The sequence below is a fragment of the Eptatretus burgeri genome, chromosome 3 (assembly GCF_056783735.1).
Source record: "Eptatretus burgeri isolate ZD-2024b chromosome 3, Ebu_testis_v1, whole genome shotgun sequence".
In the NCBI taxonomy this organism is placed as follows: domain Eukaryota; kingdom Metazoa; phylum Chordata; class Myxini; order Myxiniformes; family Myxinidae; genus Eptatretus; species Eptatretus burgeri.
In genome coordinates this window covers 50,088,844-50,110,829 of record NC_140963.1, presented here as the reverse complement: position 1 = coordinate 50,110,829, position 21,986 = coordinate 50,088,844, and the positions used below count along the sequence as shown (strand labels likewise).

General features: G+C 35.8%; 1 protein-coding gene across 20 annotated transcripts in view; it reads right to left on the bottom strand.

Moving 5' to 3' along the window:
• The window catches only part of BAZ2B (bromodomain adjacent to zinc finger domain 2B), a 385,196-nt gene that overhangs the window by 93,918 nt on the left and 269,292 nt on the right, over nucleotides 1–21,986 (bottom strand). For 16 of the 20 annotated variants that reach the window (XM_085873227.1, XM_085873230.1, XM_085873237.1 and 13 more), the window contains 2 exons: nucleotides 21,440–21,466; nucleotides 18,061–18,126 (listed from right to left, as the gene is read on the bottom strand). In XM_085873227.1, the coding sequence (XP_085729353.1) occupies nucleotides 18,061–18,126; nucleotides 21,440–21,466 (93 nt within the window). The remainder of the gene's footprint in view (nucleotides 1–18,060; nucleotides 18,127–21,439; nucleotides 21,467–21,986) is intronic. The other 4 variants (XM_085873222.1, XM_085873238.1, XM_085873240.1 and 1 more) reach the window with 1 other exon arrangement.

Sequence of the window (21,986 nt, the reverse complement as noted above, 5' to 3'; positions counted from 1 at the left end):
AAATTTACACAAGAAACTTTCGGTGAGATTCAAATAAGTTTATTGATTATTTATTTCAAAACTTTTTGTTCCATTTGTATACCAGTCTGTTCCAGTTATTGCATTTACCTTGAAGTAGTCTTCTTTTTTAGTGGAGTTTGAAATGACAATGGTACCATCCAAATCATAGATACTATAAATTGCTTCCAGACTTGTATTTATTTAGGAAAAAAGATGTTAAAACTTTTGAAACGCTGACCCAAGTATTTGAATTATTTTATGTCATTCTTGGGAGAGAACTGAGTTTTGCCTTTCTTAATTTATTTTATTGCTTGTAATTTATGAGATTCCTTTTGGGCATCTTTCATAGTCTTTATAGCACCCGCTACATTTCCCACAGCATAAGCAGTTGAACCAATTAGGTCTTTATGTTTAAGAATAGTTGAACCTATACCCATTAGACTATTAGAGTATCAATTATCCCATCTCCTATTTTTCTAAATTGATGTCCTACACCCCTTTGTCTCTTAGCTTTATAGTATCCTCTCCCAAGATACATACCTTCACCCTTGTAGTATGGAGAAAGGAACATCCCATCCCCTGTAATTATTTTATATTTTCCCAACTCGTATTTCCTCACAATAACCATCGTATTTATTTATTGGAAAACTTCACGTAGGTGAATTCTGATGGATATAACTTCCCCATTAAAAGAAATAATGTGTTATCTTGGTCGGTTATCCTAAAATTTACTCTGTATATGGTTTTTCCTGACACAGGAAGATAAACCAGATTTTTGGGTTCCATATTGAATTTATGACCAATTGGGGTTCAGTATATGCTGAATGAAAATATTGTATTTGTTCTTATTCCATCATGACCTACTACAGTGTTATCAACATCTTGTTCAACAACATCAATCAAATCACAGTGAATTAATACCGAATTTATGCCTGAGGATATTTGAACGACATTATTACTGTAAAACGTTCCATTAGTTTCAATCTTTTTTGAGGAGAAACCCAATAACTCTCTAAATGAATTATCAATTGTGAAATCAACGTGGTAGTTATTTTTAAGTTTAATTGTTTATTTTGAAGTATGGTTTTCAATATCTATGACAATACTTTTTGGTTCATCACCCTGTTCTCTCATAAGGCGAGCAATTTCGGAAGATATTTGAGAAATCTCATATGCTCTGGGTGAAACTGTTATCGTTTTGTATCCACTTCCCGGATTATAACTAAACTTGTCATTTTTCTCGGTGATATTAAACAAAGTATTCTAAGTTTCCATGGACAATAAAGATGCCTCATATCCTTTTGTTGCATCAAGTTGTAGTGGGTATGGGAATGAAGATGTGTGGTTGCTTGTTGTAAAATTAAAACGAAGGATTGTGCTTCTCTTCTTATTTAATATGGGATAAAATATCTTTGTATTGACATTTATGAATTATTTCATGTTCATCAACTCATCTGAAATGGCTGATGCTTCATTAAAAAAATTGTTATTTCCAGCCTTCTTACTACCTAACAGCAATAACAGTCTATTAACTAATTGTGATGGGTCATTTGGAAGAAAACTAACACCTGAACCAAGCCTACTTAAAGCCTGAATAATGTGTTTCTCCTTCTCATTCTTCCTACTTTTACCAGATAGACTAACCCTATAATTAAGAGAGCCCAGCAGATCAAAATATACTCTATCATCCTTATTTTTCATGTCCAATGTTTTTTCAAAATACTTTGATTCATCCCTCACAGTTGAACCTTGTTTTCCATCTTTTGTTGGAAGAAACATTAATCTCGGAGTTAGTTTAGCAGGGGGTTGAGCAGAACTCAGGAACCTTAATTCATCATTAAATATCAATACCTTTTCTTGAACAAGATGAAATATTGCTGGTTGTTCTGTTGGAATGAGCCCTGCTTTGGTTTTTGAATCTGCTGAATATTCATTGTTTTGAAGAGCCTTTACAATATAATCAGGGGGCTGATTAATCTCTTCCAGTTGTTGAAATAATTCATCATCATATTCTAATTCTCCTGTATGCTCTCATTCTTTCTCTGTCATTTGACTGAAATCTTTTAACATTTGAAGTTTTTTAGGAGTATATTCTATTGTGGGAACTGTGGAAGCATCTATAATTTTTTCTTAGGAAGTTCTTTTAAGTGATTTAAAAGATTTCTCTTGTTTTCTTTCAAATGCTTCTTCACCTGGTAGTTTCTGTCTGCGTTTCTTCTTTATGTCTTCCTGTTGTTTTACAATTTTTGAAACCAACTCTTGATGCTCCTTAAATCTTCTTGTTCTTTCTTTCGCATCCATTTATTTATTGGAAAATATCATTCACTGATTATAAAGGTCAACAGGGAAATTTTCTTTTTCTTCATCATTAAAGTAGATGTGTTCAAATAAATCCTTTTCTTTAAATAGTTCATCAAATTCTTTATTAACATTAATACGAGTTGTAATTTCTTCTTCATCAATACTTGTAGCTCTGCTTTTCATACATTTGCGTTGAGTTTCTTCATCAACATCAAAACCGAATTATAAAATCTTAACCCCATTACCACTCAGATATTTAATAATTTGTCTCATTCCTTCTGGATTAGTTTCTAATATCCCAAGACCACCAGATTTTAGTTTCTTTAACTCACTCTTACAATGTGAATATTTTGTTGTACCAAGAGAAACCTCCTCAAATATTTGACCTTCATTCCTCAATCGTATATGTTCCTCGACTGAAATATAGTAATAATCTTCACCTTCTACTTCTCCTGGTCGCATTGCTTTGGTTGCTGTATATACAATACGAATCACATGGTGTTTTTTTTGATAATTTACAATATTTTCATTTGTACTATTCAAGAACCTTGATTTATTAAAGTTTTTTTCCAGAAGCAGATTCACCCAAAAGATTTATAATAATAGTTGTCATTCATTGTAATTGTTTATAAAATAAAAAATATATCTTTAAATATCTCATCTTGTTTCACAACAATATATTTATATTTTTCAGTCGTGTGCTTCATATAATCCCCAAATTCCTTTTTACTACATAATGTAGAACAATTGTCTCTCCAAAAATTGCTTATAATCTATTGATTTTAACTTAAATAAAATAAAAGTATTAGCATTGTTTCTTATTGAGCGACGAGGGAGTTGAAAGCATGATTGACTAAGATAAATACAATTACAAGAAGAATGTCTTCCTCTTGTGTAGTCGCTATCCATTACCCTTTGCTTTCTCTCATGAACACAATCATCAAAGATAGCGAGGTTCTTTTTTGATTTATCCAAATATTGAGGAGAAGGTATATCATCCGTATTATTACGAAGAATACAAGTTATCGACTTTGATTTCTTTTTATATCTCTGTGTACCACAAAATAGTTGTATTATATCTTCAATGTTGTAATCATTTAGTTTGTTTTGAAGTTCAAATAAACCGATTATATCTTCTTTTTGAAGACTAGCATTAAAACCTTGTGAGAGTAGTTGATACTCAGGTTGAAAACTTGACTTTGTGAAAATTATTAAATTATCATAATCTAAAAAGTTGGGAGTAAGGAGCATCTTTAAAAGGAAGCGGGTTTTTCCACATCCGCTTGAACCAACTATGAGACATCTTAATGAATTTGGAAGATTTTTATGGTTGTTATATTTTATCTTATTTTCCCAAATGGGTAAAAAAATCATTCATTTATATATTTGGAAAACAGGTTATTTAATTTTTTATTGTCTTTTTTAGAAACTCTGTTTTATCTTCAGTTCAGGTTCATTTTCAAGATAATCCATTCTTTTATTTATTCAATATCTTGTGTTGATATTTCCCTGAAAATGACAATCGTTAATAATAGAAATCATCAATCCACGAAAAATGGTCGTCATTTGTTCAGTCTCTTCTCTTGTAAGAAAAGGTGTATTATCACCCTCATACTTTACATTCATTTCTCAAATCACTCTTGTAAAGTAATTCATTCTTGCTGTAAATCTCAAAGAATTATATTCCTTTTTATATTTTTTATTATCATTAATTGGAAGATAATCAGAATATACATTGTTTATAGGCTTTTGACTTTGTGTTTAATCCCCGTCTTTCACACGCAGGACAATTCTCAAATTTGTCATGTGGAGAATCAGGAAATTCAAGAGGCTCAAAATCTAGTAAACTATTCATATTTATAAAGTAAAACTTTACTTCAAATAAAATTCATCTTCGATATCATCTTCGATACTTTCATTGGTGCTTTCACAATCATCTATAAAACTACTTTCATAACTATCGTTTGAACACAAACTCTCAGTAACATAACTGTCTTCTGTTCCAACAGAGATACTATCATCACTCACATCATCTTCAAAATCTTCAGTTGAATCATGACTCCTTTTTAATTAGTAGAGAAAACATTACCATCTATATCTACATCCTTTTTTTCATTAACAGATTCAACTACTACATTTTTTATATTAAAAGTAATTTTAAAATTGTCCTTAACTACTATTGAACGAAATGTCATTTCACCTGATATATTAACATCCTTTATTTCATCAGTATTTACATCTTTAGGGTTGTTGAAAAAAAATACAAATTTGTCCTTACATATTACAGATGGTCTTATCTTTTCTTTTGAAAGCTTCATCTATGAGGTTTTTCTTTTTTGATACTTTTTCTTGTTTCATTGCTTTTTCTAGTTTTGAATATATTTCCAGAAGGAGAGGAGAAACTTTTGTTGGAGCTGCTTTAATTGATGTTCTTCCAGATATACTAAAAGCCCTTCCACTGAAGGAAATTGAAGAACTCGTATTATTCACCATAATTGATTTTATCCAATAGTTGTTATATTTATCTTTATTCAATTTTATATCCTCGACATATTTCTCAGTATCTTTTACAAATAAGGAGATTGATTGAAACTTGTCTTTTGTGTCTTGATACATTGTATTTATTAAGTGAAAAAAGTTGGAGGATAAAATGTTTTTAAGCACAGATTCACCAAAAATTAAACGAAATTTTCATCAAGAAAAAAATTTTTTTGCAAAGTTTTGTTATATAAATATGTTGAATACAACATACTGCGATGTTTGTAATCATGAATATAAATGTTATAAAAAAACACCTTAAAACCAACAAACACGCATTCAATCTTTTCAGACAAATATCTCCACTTGACCAAGAAACAAAACATTGTGATAGATGTGATAATGATATTCTTAAATTTTTTTTTATAATAAACACCTTCAATCATGCAAGCACAAGAACAATGAAGAAAGGGAAGGTGCCAGTAAATTCTCCATTGAAAACACTGATGGGGCATTTAAAGGGCATATAAAAATTAGATTGTTTTGCTTTCAAGACCCTGGACCATCTTCAATAATTGAAGCTGTTGATATGGTTAAACAAAGTATTGAAACTATAATTAAAAACACATTAAGTGAAATGAAAACTTTAAAGTTTTATATGGCAGTAAAATTGAATATGGTAAGAGAAAGTGATGAAACTACTCCCTATATGAGGACAAACCCTCACTTTATCTCATCATTTAAAGATTTTGTAAGATGTGATGTTTACGATGAACTCCAGACAAGAACAAGATGTTGATAACACTGTAGTAGGTAGTGGATTTGCTATTACAAAAATAATCTTTTTCGATATACACATCTTAAAATCAGATCCTCTTCAAGCTTCTTCTTATATTGATTTACCAAAAGAGATAAAACTTAAGAGAGCGGTTGTTAATATTCAAAACAAAGATAATAAATGTTTTCTATGGTCTGTTCTTGCTCACTTACATCCACCACAATGGAATCCTGAAAGGGTTGAACATTATAAGAAATACGAGAATGCATTAAATGTTAAAGATTTATAGTTTCCAATGTCATTGAGAGATATTCCTAAATTTGAGAAAATGAATTATCTATCTGTTAATATATATATGGATTAACGGATACAAACAAAGTTCAGATAATAAAAATTTCAAACAACTATAAAAATGATGAAACACACATTGACCTTCTCTACTTTACTTCAAAGGAAACATCACATTATGCTTTCATCAAAAATTTATCAAGATTAACCAAATCACAACGATACAAGAGAAAATGTAAAACATATCCTTGTAAGAGATGTCTCAACTACTTTCATACAAAAGAATGATTAAATCAATATTCTTAATATTGTAGTAATCATTAGTCAACTGTAATCAATTTAGCAAAAGCAGGTTCAAACATATCATTCAAAGATCTTAACAAATCTATAAAACATTCGTTTGTGATATATGCTTATTTTGAAAGTATCCTTGAAAAGATAGATACTGTTTTTCCAAATCCAAATAAATCATACACAAATAAATACTCCTTGTGGTTTCTGTTATTATGTCAAATCATCTGTTGGTGATGAGTACAACAAGTTGGAACTTTATAGAGGAGAAGATGCCTCAGAGGAGTTTGTAAGACGATTGGAAAAAGACTATATAAGACGAAGATAAATAATGGTTAAAACCTATAAACCAATGTCATTAACAAAGGGAGAGAAAAAGGAATTTAGAGAGAACAGTGTCTGTCATATTTGTGAGCAGAAAATTGAGGGAGAGGTCAAAGTTAGGGATCATTGTCATCTTACTGGAAAACATAGAGGTCAAGTTCATTCCTGTTGTAATCTTAATTACAAGCCCCCAAACGTTATTCCTGTCTTTCTTCACAACAACGCTCACTATGACACACATCTATTTATAAATGAACTTTCAAAGACATCTGGAGATATTTCTGCCCTTCCTAACACAGATCAAAAATACATCTCATTCACAAAAACAATTCATACATCCCCCATAACCCATATCAGATTTCTTGACACATACAAGTTTATGGCAAGTCCATTATCTAACTTACCATCAAATATTAAAAACTTACCGAATCTCAAATCACATTTCTCAAATTAAGAAGAAATTGATCTCTTACACAAAAGGGAATATATCCGTATGACTACATGTATTCATTTGAGAAGTTTAAAGAAACACAACTTTCTTCAAGGGAAAGTTTCTTTCGCAAGTTGAATAAAACTCATATTTCCGATTGAGATTATACACAAGCTAAAAAGGTTTGGGAGAAGTTTAATATAAAGAATCTTGGAGAATATCATGATTTGTATCTTAAAACTGATGTTTTGTTATTGGTTGATGTGTTTGAAACTTTTAGAACAGTCTGTTATAATAAAATTCTTATGGATTAGACCCCGCTCACTATTACACAGCCCCCGGGTTTGGCTTGGAGTGTTATGTTAAAAATGACAAAACAGAATTTGTAATTAATCAGTGACATATATATATGCTTTTAATGATAGAGAAGGCTAAAAGAGGAGGACTATCTCAAGTATGTTCCAAGAGGTATGCTAAAGCAAATAACAAATAACTTCCTGATTATAATAAGAATGAGGACAACTCTTACCTGATGTATTATGATGCTTACAATTTGTATGGGTGGGCTATGTCTCAATCTTTACCTGATGGAAAACTTAAATGGGTTAAAGAAAAACATTATGAAAAAGTTTTACAAGACATTGTTGTCTCCTCTCAAAAAGAATTGGATGAAGCTGAAGTTGGATCTTATTTTGAGGTTGATTTGAAATTTCCAGAACTTCATCACAAACATAAAGACCTACCTTATGCCCCTGATAAAGAAAGTCCAAGAAAAGAATGGTTAAGTGATTACCAACAGTCATTTAATATAAAAGGTAGATCTACAGAAAAACAATTTACTTCATTAAATGATCTTCTTATTCTTCTTTCGGCTGCTCCCGTTCGGGGTCGCCACAGCGGATCATCCGTATGATCCGCATAGTGATTTGGCACATATTTTATGCCGGATGCCCTTCCTGACGCAACCCTGGTCGCCTCTTACGACACAGGGATATGGTACACCTATTTTAACTGGGGTATACACCGGCCCAGTACACTGGTACTCATTTTGCTGACCTCGGAAGGATGACAGGCTGAGTCAACCCCCTGGTGTATTATTTCAGTGACCCAACGGGGCTTGAACTCAGGACCTTTTGGATGCCAAGCCGCTGCCCGAACCACTGCGCCAACACCAGGCTTTACTTCATTAAATGATAAAGAAAGTTATGTTTTGCATCAAAGGAACTTGAGACAATATTTATCTGCTGGGTTGAGAGTGAGGAAAATTCATAGGATTTTGAAATTTAAACAAAGTCATTGGTTAAAGAAGTATATTGATTTTAATACAAAAAGGAGAATAAAAGCAAAACAGATTTTGAGAAGGACTTTATAAATTAATGAATAATGCTGTATTTGGAAAGACTATGGAAAATGTTCGGAATCGACAAAACATAGGACTTGCTACATCTTGGAAACAGGCTTCAAAGTTAATTAATAAACCAAGTTTTGAGCGAGTGAGTTTTGAGTGAGTGTTTTCAGAGAACTATTGTGCTGTTAATTTGAAAAAGAGAGTATTGAAATGGATAAACCTATTTATATAGGAACATCAATTCTTGACTTGTCAAAGTCATTAATGTATGACTATTACTATAATAATTTAAAATCAAAGTATAAGGATGTGTCATTGTTATATATGGATACAGATAGTTTTATATTAGAAATTAAGACAAGTGATGTATATGAGGATATGATTGATAATATTGATAGATATAATACAAGTAATTATAAGTCAGGTGATGTGTTGTTTTCAACAAAGAATAAAAAGGTTATTGGTGAGTTTAAAGATGAATTTGGTGGGAAGGTCATGAGTGAATTTATAGGATTGAGATCAAAGTCTTATGCTTTCATGTATATTGATAATAATATTTAAAGGTGTGATAAGAAGCTCAAGGGAATAAAGAAAAATATAATCAAGGAAACAATAAACTTTAAACATTATTACAACTGTTTAACCTTAAAGAAGGAAGAGTACAGAAAAATGAATACAATAAGAAGTTATAAACATCAATTATATACAGAAGAGATAAATAAGAAAGCATTAGGAGCTTTTGATGATAAAATATATATTTTAGAGAATGGAATCAATCGTCTCCCTTCTGGTTATAAGTATAAGTGTTAAGATATTGGGTTGGGAATTTTAACAGGCTCCCGCCATCTTTTTACTGATTTATAAATGATAGAACCAAGCAATAATCAAACCAAAGAGTGGAGATGTAATCAGCCTTGGTATTTAAATGGGAAACATAAACAATGTGAGAAATATCAAATAAGTCTTATTGAAGAAATAATCCGGGTAAAAGTAGATAAAACAAATAAGCGGCTAAATTTAATTACAAATAAGTTGGAGGATGTAAAGAAAAAAAAATCCTTGAATGGGCTGAAAACTTTGATGGTTATCAATGAACAATGGAAAAACAATATACTACAATCTCAAAATGATTTGTGGCTCAGGAGGTGGTAAAATAAGAGCATTAAGAGAAGTTTATCATATCATTTCTGCACAACAAAGACACTTAAACCAAGAACCAAGTTCTAAGTTATTCTTTGTGAATATACTCAATGGAAATGAATGTTATAAGAAAATTAAGTTATTCCCTAAAGTAGAACATGGACAAATATTCGTTGGTTCGCTCATTGCGTGGAATGAAAATATAAAAGGACTGTGATTATGTTGCGGAGAAGAAGTGCTTTAATCAGTAAGTCTCAATCTTTCATAGTCTCAATTTTACATTTGCTTGTATGGGAGGGAAGGGGATAGGTGGGGAGAAAATGAGTCTCCTATTTTGGCCTGTTGGGCTTGGGTCAGAAAGTTTTTTCCCTTCCCCCCCCATTCATTTAAATGGGAGTCCCAGAAACCCCATTTATCATCTACTACCATTCATAAATACAGTGTACAGTACAGTCTGCCCTAAAATGTTTGTCAATAAATATAATCAGCATCGGATGAACTTCAACACAATGTTGAAACATGAAAAGGCATTTGAAAATGTTACACTTGACACAGAAGAACACGTTTGAACGCTGAGAGTTGGGAAACGGTCCTGCAATCTCAGGAGAAAACCGTGCCAATTCCGCCAAACGACGTGGCCTATCAAATGACGGAGAACATGATTTTAATACATCTGATAACTTATTTACCTGGGATGCTGTCTGGAAGAGCAAGTGATAAAGGATTTTTTTTCTTTGTTGCTTCCCTTTACCATGGGAAAAGGTGCTCTGTCATATGTTCATTATGAACCTATTTTGCCTTTTCACCATGTGGCTACCTCAAAATTGTCACCTCACCTGTCCGAATCCGCTAGCTCACCTCTCTCCTGACAAACCCCAATATGACAAGTCAAAATATGGCAAGTGATTGCAGAAGGTACAGGTACATGATATTTGGAACCAGTGAAGTTCAGCTGTTCCTTAAAGAAATATCTAAGCCCATGGAATCCTCAATTAAAACAGTTTTTTTAATTTCAGGTCTCCCTGGAATGAAAACACCTGGAAGGGGGTGGGAGGGGGAGAGAGGTGTTCACTTGCAAACATAAATGACAACATTACAAAATGGACGCATGGAGAACATCAGGCCAGAAGTATCCAAACTTTGTGATGACTGAAATGGTTTTGCAGGTGGGGTGAAGCAGCAATGTTTGTGTTGGCAGCAATGTTTGTGTTGTCCCTCGGCCGGATGTTAAGCCAGGGGTCCCATCTGATAGCATTAGTTGGAGGATGTTAAATATACCACAGTGTCTTTTACAAAGAGTAGGTGAGCTATCGCTGGCACTCTGAGCAAATTACAAATCCCTGCTCTGACCTATGGGGATGAGGAAGCAGCCGGGGGGGGGGGGAGTGGGGGGCACTGCATCAGCAGTGCAACTGTGCTCCTCGCAATGATGCAAACTAGCAGCCACGGCCTGCAGCCATAATTAAATGAATCATAGCTGCATTCATCATTGTGTTTTTATATCAGAATAAGGCAGCTATATATTAGCCAGTAACAATATATTAGGGCATGGTGAAAAGTAATGCCTCCTATTATTTTTCTCCAAAACAGGTAAAGATTTTGAATGAAATAAGGACAGATAATAACATCAATGTATTATTCTACCATTTTGCATATTTATTTCTCAATATAATCACCACTGAGGTCCACACACTTTTTGACAATATTGAAGTCGTTTCATGAAGCTGTCATGACAGAACATCCTGCTGACTTACTGCATTCATGACTGACCGTCTCTTCCTCCCAGGATCGTAACGGTGCACCTACAGTAACTCATCTCCAGTCAGTCATCCCAACTCTCATCTCCAGTCATTCATCCCAACTCTCATCTCCAGTCATCACATCTCCAGTCAGTCATCGCAACTATCATGCCGTCAGTCACTCCAACTCTCATGCCCAGTCAGTCACTCCAACTCTCATGTCCAGTCAGTCACTCCAACTCTCATGTCCAGTCAGTCATCCCAACTCTCATCTTCAGTTAGCCATCCCAACTATCATCTCCAGTTCGTCATCCCAACCCTCATCTCCAGTCAGTCACCCCAACTCATCTCCAGTCATCACATCTCCAGACAGTCTTCTCAACTCTCATCTCCAGTCAATCATCCCAACTCTCATCTCCAGTCATCTCATGTCCAGTCAGTCATCCCAACTCTCATCTCCAGTCAGTCATCCCAACTCTCATGTTCAGTCAGTCATCCCAACTCTCATCTCCAGTCAATCATCCCAACTCTCATCTCCAGTCATCTCATGTCCAGTCAGTCATCCCAACTCTCATCTCCAGTCAGTCATCCCAACCCTCATCTCCAGGAAGTCATCACAACCCTCATCTCCAGGAAGTCATCCCAACCCTCATCTCCAGTGCTTCAGACTATGCAGCACTGTACTGCCCTCTGCCATCTTGACTGACGTAACACTGAGATATCCAATGTCAGAATCATAAAATTTTGCACCCAGTGGCAGTAAGAACTAAAGTGTAGACAGCGTTTTGTTTCATTCGAACATCTTTACCTGTTTTGGAGAAAAAGAATAGGAGGCATTACATTTCAACACACCCTCATGTGTTGGTAGACAAGCAAGTGCAGTATTGCTTCGTCATCCTGGGATTGAAAACAAAGTTGAAGCGACTGGTTCTTTTGGTGACAGGAACAACATTGACATCAGAAACCCTGAATGTTATTTTAATTACGCCTCTTGAGGAGTAACATCCTGATAAAGTTCAGAATCATGAGAAAGGTTTTCTACTCAAGAAGCCTGCGTGGAACAGGCCTTTATATATCATAGATATGCCATTTCATAAGAGAACAAGATAGCCAATCAAAGTGGAAACTGCTTGGTAAGCAACTCCAAATTGTTTGCAATAATACATGATCAAGAGACAATAATAATTGCTCCCTCCTCACCGAGTTTTCATACCTGAAGTAGATGTGCGAATTATTTACTTTCCTCGTCCATGCAGTCTCGCTCAAATGGATAAATGGAGTTTTTGGAAAATAATGAGACTTGCGATGCAAACATTATCCCTGTTTATATTTTCACCCAGAGTCTCAGAGATTCACAGTCTCATAAAATGCTGATTGGTTTGCAAATACGTTTTTGGCAGAGCAACAGCCACACTTCAGTAGTGATATAACCAGCATGCCAGTCTTTGAACACCCAGTGGCAGCTTCACATGCAGAATGATGGAAACCCAGAAGGCATTATTGTATGTTTTTGAGAACCTCAAAACAGCTCTTTATTTGCGAGAAATTAAAAAAAAAAACTCAATTCAGACAAAAATAAATAAATCATGAGCTCAAAGTGAGACAAAATAACTGTGTACACTCAAAAGATGAACCACATACGTCGTTTCAAATGACTTTTGTTGCCCAACAATGTGTGGTTTTTTTCCCCCCAAAAATCACAGGGCGAGGAGGAAAATCATGTTTCGGAAAAAAAGAATATCAAGAAAACCAAACTCGGATCGGTTATTTCCATAATTCTTCTTGGGACTTCACATTTCACTGCGATTCAGTGACGAATTTGGTACGCTGGTTACATCATTATTGAGGCATGGCTCTGGCCCTGATGAAGTGGCCCCTCTGTTAGTGTTAGGACAGGATTTTGCAATTTGGCAAGGGTGCCAAACCCAAGGTACAGTGTGTGAGGTCTTATACATGGTGTACTATTTTTCAAAAGGTACAGTGTAATGTATACTAATGAATGCAAGCAGGCAAGAGAGCAAGCTTAACCTCGCCACTTAAGCACAGCAGGACCCATTGATTCAATGCACTGCTTGTGAAGCAACAGGACAGTTTGTAGTTGGGTTGGGAATCAAATTCATACTCGAGAGCCCAGGTAAGTACTCTACCTGTGAGCAATTCCATTAGCAGATGATGAAAATATCAATCAACAACTTACCATCATGACAGAGGCCATGAAAAGGTGAAACACCTCATAAAGATGTTTCACTCAAAGTATATTCTATTATTCCAGTGTCCACCACTGAAGGTGAAGGAGGTGATGCTTTCACCCCTCTCTGTCTGTTTGTTCCTTGAAAAATTGAAGATTTTTCAAGTGTATTGGTTAATCGATTTTGTTATTCTGTCTGCCTGTCTGTACATCACCTTCAGGTCACAATTTTAAACTGATCTTCAGGAAACTCCACCACATAGTAGAGTTTGTCATAAGGAAGAAGCCTATCGTTTTTGAGGTCAAAAAGTCAAAATGTTTTTTGACTTATAGAGTTCAAAATGGAGTTTGAATGGATTCAAAATGGAGATGGAGTTTGACTGATGGAAGGTCAAAAGGTTGATGGCTGACTGGAGACAATAAGCCAAAGGTCAACAACTTAGGTGAGATTTCTAAAATCCTCAATTTTCATCCAGTATATTGAAATTTGAAGAGGATTTATATTTCAGGTCACTGAATTCAACCAGACAATTATTTTTGAGGTCAACATGGACCAAAAGGTCAACATAGGCCCAATGTCAACAACTAAGGTGGCATTTGTAAAATCCTCAATTTTCATCCCCTTGACTTGAAATTTGAAGAGGTTTTGCATATCAGGTCACTGTATTCAACCACCAATTATTTTTGAGGTCAAATTTGTTTTTTGGATTTTGCAAGTGCTGTGCTCTGCATTACGTCTTCATGTTATTCTGTCTGTTTGTTGGGTGGTCGCTAGAGTACCCTTATTGTCGGATTTTCCGTGTGTGTGTGTGTGTGTGTGTGTGTGTGTGTGTGTGTGTGTGTGTGTGTGTGTGTGTGTGTGTGTGTGTGTGTGTCTGCAACGCGAGGCTCCACAGCACAAACCAGCAAACTGATTTCGATGAAACTTGGCGAACAGGTGCCGTATGAGCTGGAAGTGTGCGCGTTTGAGTTTCGTTGCTAAGCAACCACCCGTTGCTATGCAGCGGCCGAAAAACCGCGTACGGTACTTTCAATACTTGTTCTTCAGTTATGAATGTGGAGAAACGAGACTTTGGAATTAAACACTGAGATAGTTAGAAAATTTTACTCGAGCCGATTTTTGATTTAGGTTTTATTTTTCAAATGGTAGTCCTTCAAAAATCGGGTGTCTATTTACCGTCATTTTTTTGTTTGTTTGTTTGTATGTAATGGACAGCTCTGGAGGCAAGAGGAGTCAACCGATTTTGATGAAACTTGACAGGTAGTTTCACACCACGATCTAGTTCTATGCTTTTGAGCACCGTTGCTATGGACACCACGGTTGCCTAGCAACGGGACTTTGAAATGTTTGAAAAATCATAAAAAATTAATTTTTTCGAAAATCAAAAATGAGCTTCGAGGCTTTTATGCATACTATAATCAACCTCTTTGTCAAAAAATTTCAGCCCGATCCGTCAAAAACTGTATGACTAGTATGCAATTATGTCGCGACCACCCATTTCACCTACCGGCTTGTATGTTTGTTTGTTTGTAATGGACAGCTCTGGAGGCCAGAGGAGTCAACCAATTTTGATGAAACTTGACAGGTAGGTTCATACCAGGATCTAGTTCGATGCTTTTGAGCACCGTTGCTATGGACACCACCGTTGCCAAGCAACGGGACATTGAATTTTTTGAAAAATCCTAGAAAAATTATTTTTTCGAAAATCAAAAATCGGCTTCCAGGCTTTTATGCGTACTCTAATCAACCTCTTTGTTAAAAAAATTTCAGCCCAATCCGTCTAAAACTGTATAACTAGTATGCAATTATGTAGCGACCACCCATGTCGCCTACCGGCTTGTCTGTTTGACTGTCTGTCTGTCAATCGCCTACAGGTCACAAATTTAAACCGATCTTCACGAAACTTCACCACATGGTAGAGTTTGGCATAAGCAAGAAGCCTATTGTTTTTGAGGTCAAAAGGTCAACATATGCCAAAGGTCAACAAATTTGTCCGATTTCTAAAATTCTCAATTTTCATCCAATTGACTAGAAAGTTGAACAGGATTTTCATATCAGCTTAATGAATTCAACCACCAATTATTTTTGAGGTCAAAATTTGCCAAAAGGTCAGCATAGGCCAAAGGTCAACAACTTTGATGAGATTTCTAAAATCCTCAATTTTCATTCCATTGACTTGAAATTTGAAGAGGATTTGCATGCCAGGTCACTGAATTCAACCAGCCAATATTTTTTTTTGGATCAAATTTATTTTATGGATTTTGCAAGTGTCGTGTTCTGCATGACGTCATCTTCTTGTTTGTTTGTTTGTGTGTAAGATATATCAAAAAGTTGTGAACAGATCCGGACGAAACTTGATGGACAGGTTGGGGGTATGACAAGAACAAATTGATTTGATTTTGATGAAAATCCAAATCCAGAGACAAGAATTAAACTGGAGGGGGAGCACTCGGGAGAGTGCAAAACCTCCGCCGCCAATACTGCTGGGTCACTCAAGTGAACCTTGTATCTTATTCATTAAATATGATGTCAACAGTGCTGACAGAGTTATAGTTCTTTTCTCCATTTTTTTTGGGGGGGGGGGGGTTGGAAATCACTTAAAACATATAGAAATGCAAAAAAAAGAAATCGAAATTTTGTTGAAAAAAAAGTTGCAAAATATTTTTTCTTCTCCAACAATTTTTTTTTTTGGGGGGGGGACAAAGTCCAAAATCTAATGGCATGATCCTTGGACCATACCTAACCCCCCACCAAGTTTCGTAGAAATCCGTCAAGGAGTTTTTCCGTAATACTGTTCACAAACAAACAAACAAACAAACTAGAGGGGTAGCACTCGGTAGAGTGCAAAACCTCCGCCGCCAATACTGCTGTGTCACTCAAGTGAACCTTATATCTTATTCATTAAATATGATGTCAACAGTGCTGACAGAGTTATAGTTCTTTTCTCCAACATTTTTTTTTTTGGGGGGGGAGGGTTTGGAAATCACTGAAAACATGTAGAAATGCAAAAAAAAGAAATCGAAATTTTGTTGAAAAAAAAGTTGCAAAAATTTTTTTTTCTCTAACAATTTTTTTTGGAGGGGGGGTTGGAAATCACTGAAAACATGTAGAAATGCAAAAAAAAATTTTTATAACAATTTTTTTTGGGGGGGGGTTGGAAATCACTTAAAACATGTAGAAATGCAAAAAAAAAAATTCTCTAAATTTTTTTTTGGGGGGGGGACCAAGTCCAAAATCTAATGGCATGTCCTTGGACCATACCTAATCCCCCCACCAAGTTTCGTCGAAATCCGTCGAGGAGTTTTTCTGTAATACTGTTCACAAACAAACAAACAAACAAACAGAAAGGGGTGAAAACAGTAACCTCCGATCTTCGATGGCAGAGGTTAAAAATGTTTTTCTTAAAATGATTCTTCACCATTGACAGATAGGGCCAAAACGATATTTAGCAAAATATTTCAAAAAGTTATGGACTGATTATGACAAAACTTAGTGGATGAGTTAGGGAGGTGACACAAACGAGACGATTAGATTTTTGTTCAGGTCCACAGATCTGGCCTATCACGGGAATGCAAAACGTAAACTGTTCAGCCTGGCAAAGGTATGTGCTCTACTGAATGCTGTTCCAGTTGGCTCGTGTATGATTTTGAATTTCCAAGTTCATTTACATGGTCCACATATATAAACCAGAAACTTTTATTCATTAATGACCCATCAATACTTGCTCATGTAAGGACAAAGACCCAATTTATTTCACACAACATGGTGTGATCAAAATCGTTTTTTTTGTTCTGCAACTGTGTGTGTGTGTGTGTGTGTGTGTGTGTGTGTGTGTGTGTGTGTGTGTGTGTGTGTGTGTGTGTGTGTGTGTGTGTATATATATATATATATATATATATATATATATATATATATATATATATATATATATATATATATATATATAATATATATATATATATATATATATATATATAATATATATATATATATATATATATATATATATATATATATATATATATATATATATATATATATATATATATATATATATATATATATATATATATATATATATATCCATTTGCTCAGTTGGAATCAATTTAAAATTCCTGTATTCCTCTATACTTCGTATGACCTGAATATTTGAAAAATGCCACGATAGTTTTGATATTGCATGAAAATAAGAAAATTTCCACATAGATTTGTGCAAATTGTCCAGCATAATGACAATCATTTGCACCACAAATGACAATCATTTTTCTCAAATATTAATCTCTGCACATGCAAAGGTTTGCTTACTTAGTGCGGAAGAAAAACATTTTTGTGTTTGGATGAAGACACATCCGTTTGTTCCACTACTTCAACTTTTAAAAATGCTTGTCAAAGTGTCCTCTGACGTAGGCACAATCTGATTGACTGAAGAAACCAAGGGACAGGTTACACCAGTTGAGTCCAGCCTCCTTATACAAATGTTATTCGTCAATTTCTTATAAACCACTTCAAATAATGTCCAAGCAATGTCATTGTAAATCGTTTTATAACACTGATAAACACATCCATGGAAATTCAATCTGGCTTCAAACATAATGATGACACACATCCACATCATTTTCTTGTCAATCTGTGAGCGAAAGAGGCTATACTTGAAAGGAAAGATCCAAACTGAATAGTAAGAGTTTAAAATTCGTTATTGCTATTAAAGCAAAATATCTGGCTGTAAACAAGGAAAAAATAATTGAAACACGTACCTCCGCCTTCTTCTGGGCTTCGAGCGCCTTTAGTAGCAACAGCTCCTGCCTCCGGCGCTCCCTCTCCTGACAAGATTAGGTAACCACGTTTGAGGGGAACACTATACACAATCTACATGTGTGCTTGAAACATCTAATACGCGATGAACATCCACATGGAATTTGAAAAGCAGGGCTCGACAAAAAAAAAAAGATGAGACATCATGGTAACAGCAAGTTGGGCTTGATGGTGAACAGAGCAAGGATGGTTGGACACGAAAAGATTTTTTTATTAAGCTACAGCGACATTCCCTTAGTGGATTAGGTGAAATACAAAGACCGAGAAAAATGATAGCAAGGCAGCCAAGAAACAAGTGGAAAGACATTGTCAGAACAAGCAAAATTGTTGTACTGAGGGTTGGTTAAGAGAGCAGAAACAGCAGGGGGCTTCTCAACACTCCAACATTCAAAAGTAATTGCCCTGAAAGTGTTTGTTATGCTTTCACTAATCAGCATTCTTCAGGGATCATCCAATTCCATTGAAATTTCCAAGTATTTGAGATTTCAAAACCAAGGTTCTTGTATGGACGAGCTGTGCCATCACAGCGATCCTCGCAAGGATGTCCATAAGTGTCTGACAAAATAGAAATAAACAATATTTTTGGTGCCGACATCAGGAATTAATCATTTGAATAACCAGTCTGCTCAAAATCATCACACTTCTATTTTCAGAAATGCTAATTGTCAATGGTACTGGCAAATGGATGCAAAAAAAAAAAAAGGAAAGAAGAAGAAATGAACAAAAACTGATGCAAACAAGCTGACGCTGTGCTGTGCTGCAATAGGCGGCTTGTAAGATTACAGGCAAAGCGGTTGGTTGAGGCAAATGAGCAGTTACCTTGCTCTTTCAGACAGGTCACATCACACACACAAGAGAGACAGACACCAAGATGGAAAGACTTTTACTGTTTATTCATGCCTTATCATTCATTCATAATGAAGATTAAAAACACGTAAAAAGGGAACACACAAGCAAACAAATAGTAAGATAACCGTATGGTAAATGATTTACAAATGTATGGTGATCTGCTCATCGATCACAAAGACAGACAAACAACTAGGAAGTGTGTGGTTTGTGTGTGCTGGTGTTTATGCGCACCCAGGCCTGCACCCAAGCCTGTATCCTACAACATGCAGTCATATCCTCAATTAAAACAATTATATTTACAGAACATATAATATGTGTCAATAATCTTCAAACATGCACAAACAACAAAGACAGGGTACACGCAGAGCAATGATAAAGTACAATCACGGAAACACGTGAATTTTTACATCCATGCGTGTACGAGATGGTGCACTCGATTTACTTCTGACATCACTTTCCGCATTTCTTGATATGTGATGAAGCTAAAGGACAGTGTGAGCAAGCTACGTCACCCTTTGATGTTGTCAAAAAATAGTTGAGATCTTAACATTCTAAATGTGTCAGATTCTTGTGGATTTTTGGCAAAAGATCAAGTGCAACGATGAGGTGGGGAGTTTACGTCGCAATGGTCTCTGTTTTGATTACACAAAAACAAGACCTGTTGAATGATCTCAGGATTGTCATTGAAAAGCCTGGACTGTTACTGTCGTGAAGCAATCATTGGTTAAATGCTTGGTTAAAACCAGTGCAAAATGAATAAAGAACTACGAGTATAGATGCACAGCAGGGAAGGCTCAGCTCCGACGTTTCGACTACCAAGTTGTCTGCATCCGGGACTGTGCAGACATCTTTGACGAATGATGAAAACGCTCGTCAGACTCACCCTTTGTTTATTGAAGTCACATGATCCCCCCTCCCCTTTGGGGAGGTACTTAACGTCACTTGCACAATCACAGATGAAGATCACTCGGTGGTCGAAACATCTGACCTGAGCCTTGTTTTCTGGGCAGCAATAATTGTTGGTAGTGCCTTCAGTTTTGAACATGGATCTTCCCAACTACCACCAGATTTTAACAGCGCACAATGTCAAGCATGTCAACAAAACAAGCAAATGGGTAACGAGTTGGTATTTGAACTGTTAAACCAGGACCATGGACTGGCTGGATGGTCTGGTGGTATGCACACTCGCCTCTGAGCTGTTCAGCCTGGGTTTGAATCTCGGCCCAGCTACAAACTACCATCCTGGTGTCTTGCAGGAAAGGGTGATTCACAACTGCATGTGCTGTCCCTCAGATGAACGCCAAACTGAATGTCCCGTCTGCCAGCATTAGTTGGTGGATGTTAAAGATCTCACGGTGTCCTTCGCAAAGAGTGGACGAGCTATCGCCGGCACCTTGAACAAATTACAACTTCCTGCCCCAATCTACGGAGGGCCATAATCTACACACCCGTGCCCATGATGCTGACTCACGGCCATGTGCTGCACACGAAAGAAGAAAACTACCACGATGGAAGCCATTATTTGTGTTAAAACGGAAAACCTGCATTGATTTTCTGACCCTGAGTACAAGGCAAATTCCATAAAGCGTTATTCATGCACACTCACTTAATGTTCACAGGTATTCTATGTATTATATATGCAAAAAAGAGGAGGGTGTAAAAATTTATAAAAAAGGGAAGGAAAGAGGGGAGGATAGTACAGAAAATGAAGAGTACGGACATTGAGGAGTGGAGTGAGCAAGGAGGGTTGGAGGTGGATAAAGGATAAGGGTGAAGAGGAGGCTCAAACATTTTACCATTTTTGCATATGTAATAAGTAGATGGCCCTGATAAACAATGAGAGTCAAATGCATTCCCCTCTTCTTCCTTTGTACTTCTGATATACTGAGAATGTTTGTTATGGTTGAAACATTGATCAAATACAACACACAAGCAGCTCACTCCGACACGAGCCGGGATTTTGCATTATTTTTTCTTCATAATTGGAATAATGTTGTTGCCACAAAATTCTTCATGTGTTGCGTAAAATAAAATGTTGCATCTCATTTGTGATTTCTTAAAACTAAAATTAAAAAAGCATATAAACATAAATGCAACATGAATGATGATGAGGCCTAACATTAAAAAAGGAAAGTATGCAATAACCCAGGCAGACAGACAAATGTAAACAGAGATGTGAACAAGATGACAAATAAAGAAACACAAACAAATGATGTTATGTGTGCCAAATGACGAAAGACAGAGACCAATAGCAAGACAACAAACTGCAATATTAACATCCACACGTGGAGTGGCTGTGTTGTGACCACGGGGACAGCGGATGCAAGATGGAGCTTGTCGGCCTGAAGCCATGCAGACGTTACGCAGCGTGCGGGTATCGTGCGCTCAGGTTACCGCGGTGACCGAGTCACAGCCAATCACAATACTGCTTTTGATGGGAGTTGAGAAACGGTAAAAAAAAGAGGCTCATACCATATCTAGCCTATGCCTCTCCATCTCCTAGTGAAGAGAGGTGGCAGAGCGTTATTGGACGAAGAAAAGAAAGAGGAAAGATTATCACAGGACATTCTGAGAATAAAGCCAAAAGCAAAAAAAAATAATAATAAAAAGAACCAGGCAATGACATTTTAAGTAAGTCATCGTACACACATTCTCATTCAACTCGTAGCTCATCACACAAACAAATCATCCAGGAAATATACAGCCCATGGAATACAGCAGGATTTCCATTCAACGCTTCTTATTATGAACTTTCCAAGTTAACGCTCCACAACACAGCCATTTTGCAGCTGTGAGAGCTCAACTGTGGATGTTGACAAAGAGAAGAACATCTTTCTATTATGCAGCACAGCAATCACATTATTAAAATGTGCATCATTTTCAATGTCCCTGAACAAAGGTACAGAATGTCTCACTTTGAAGCGACACATGAATTACACCGCCTTCGAGAGCCAGCATATTAACCGATGTGATCCCTTTGCTGATCATTCCAGTTAACCAAAAATAAAAGGGGAGTTCA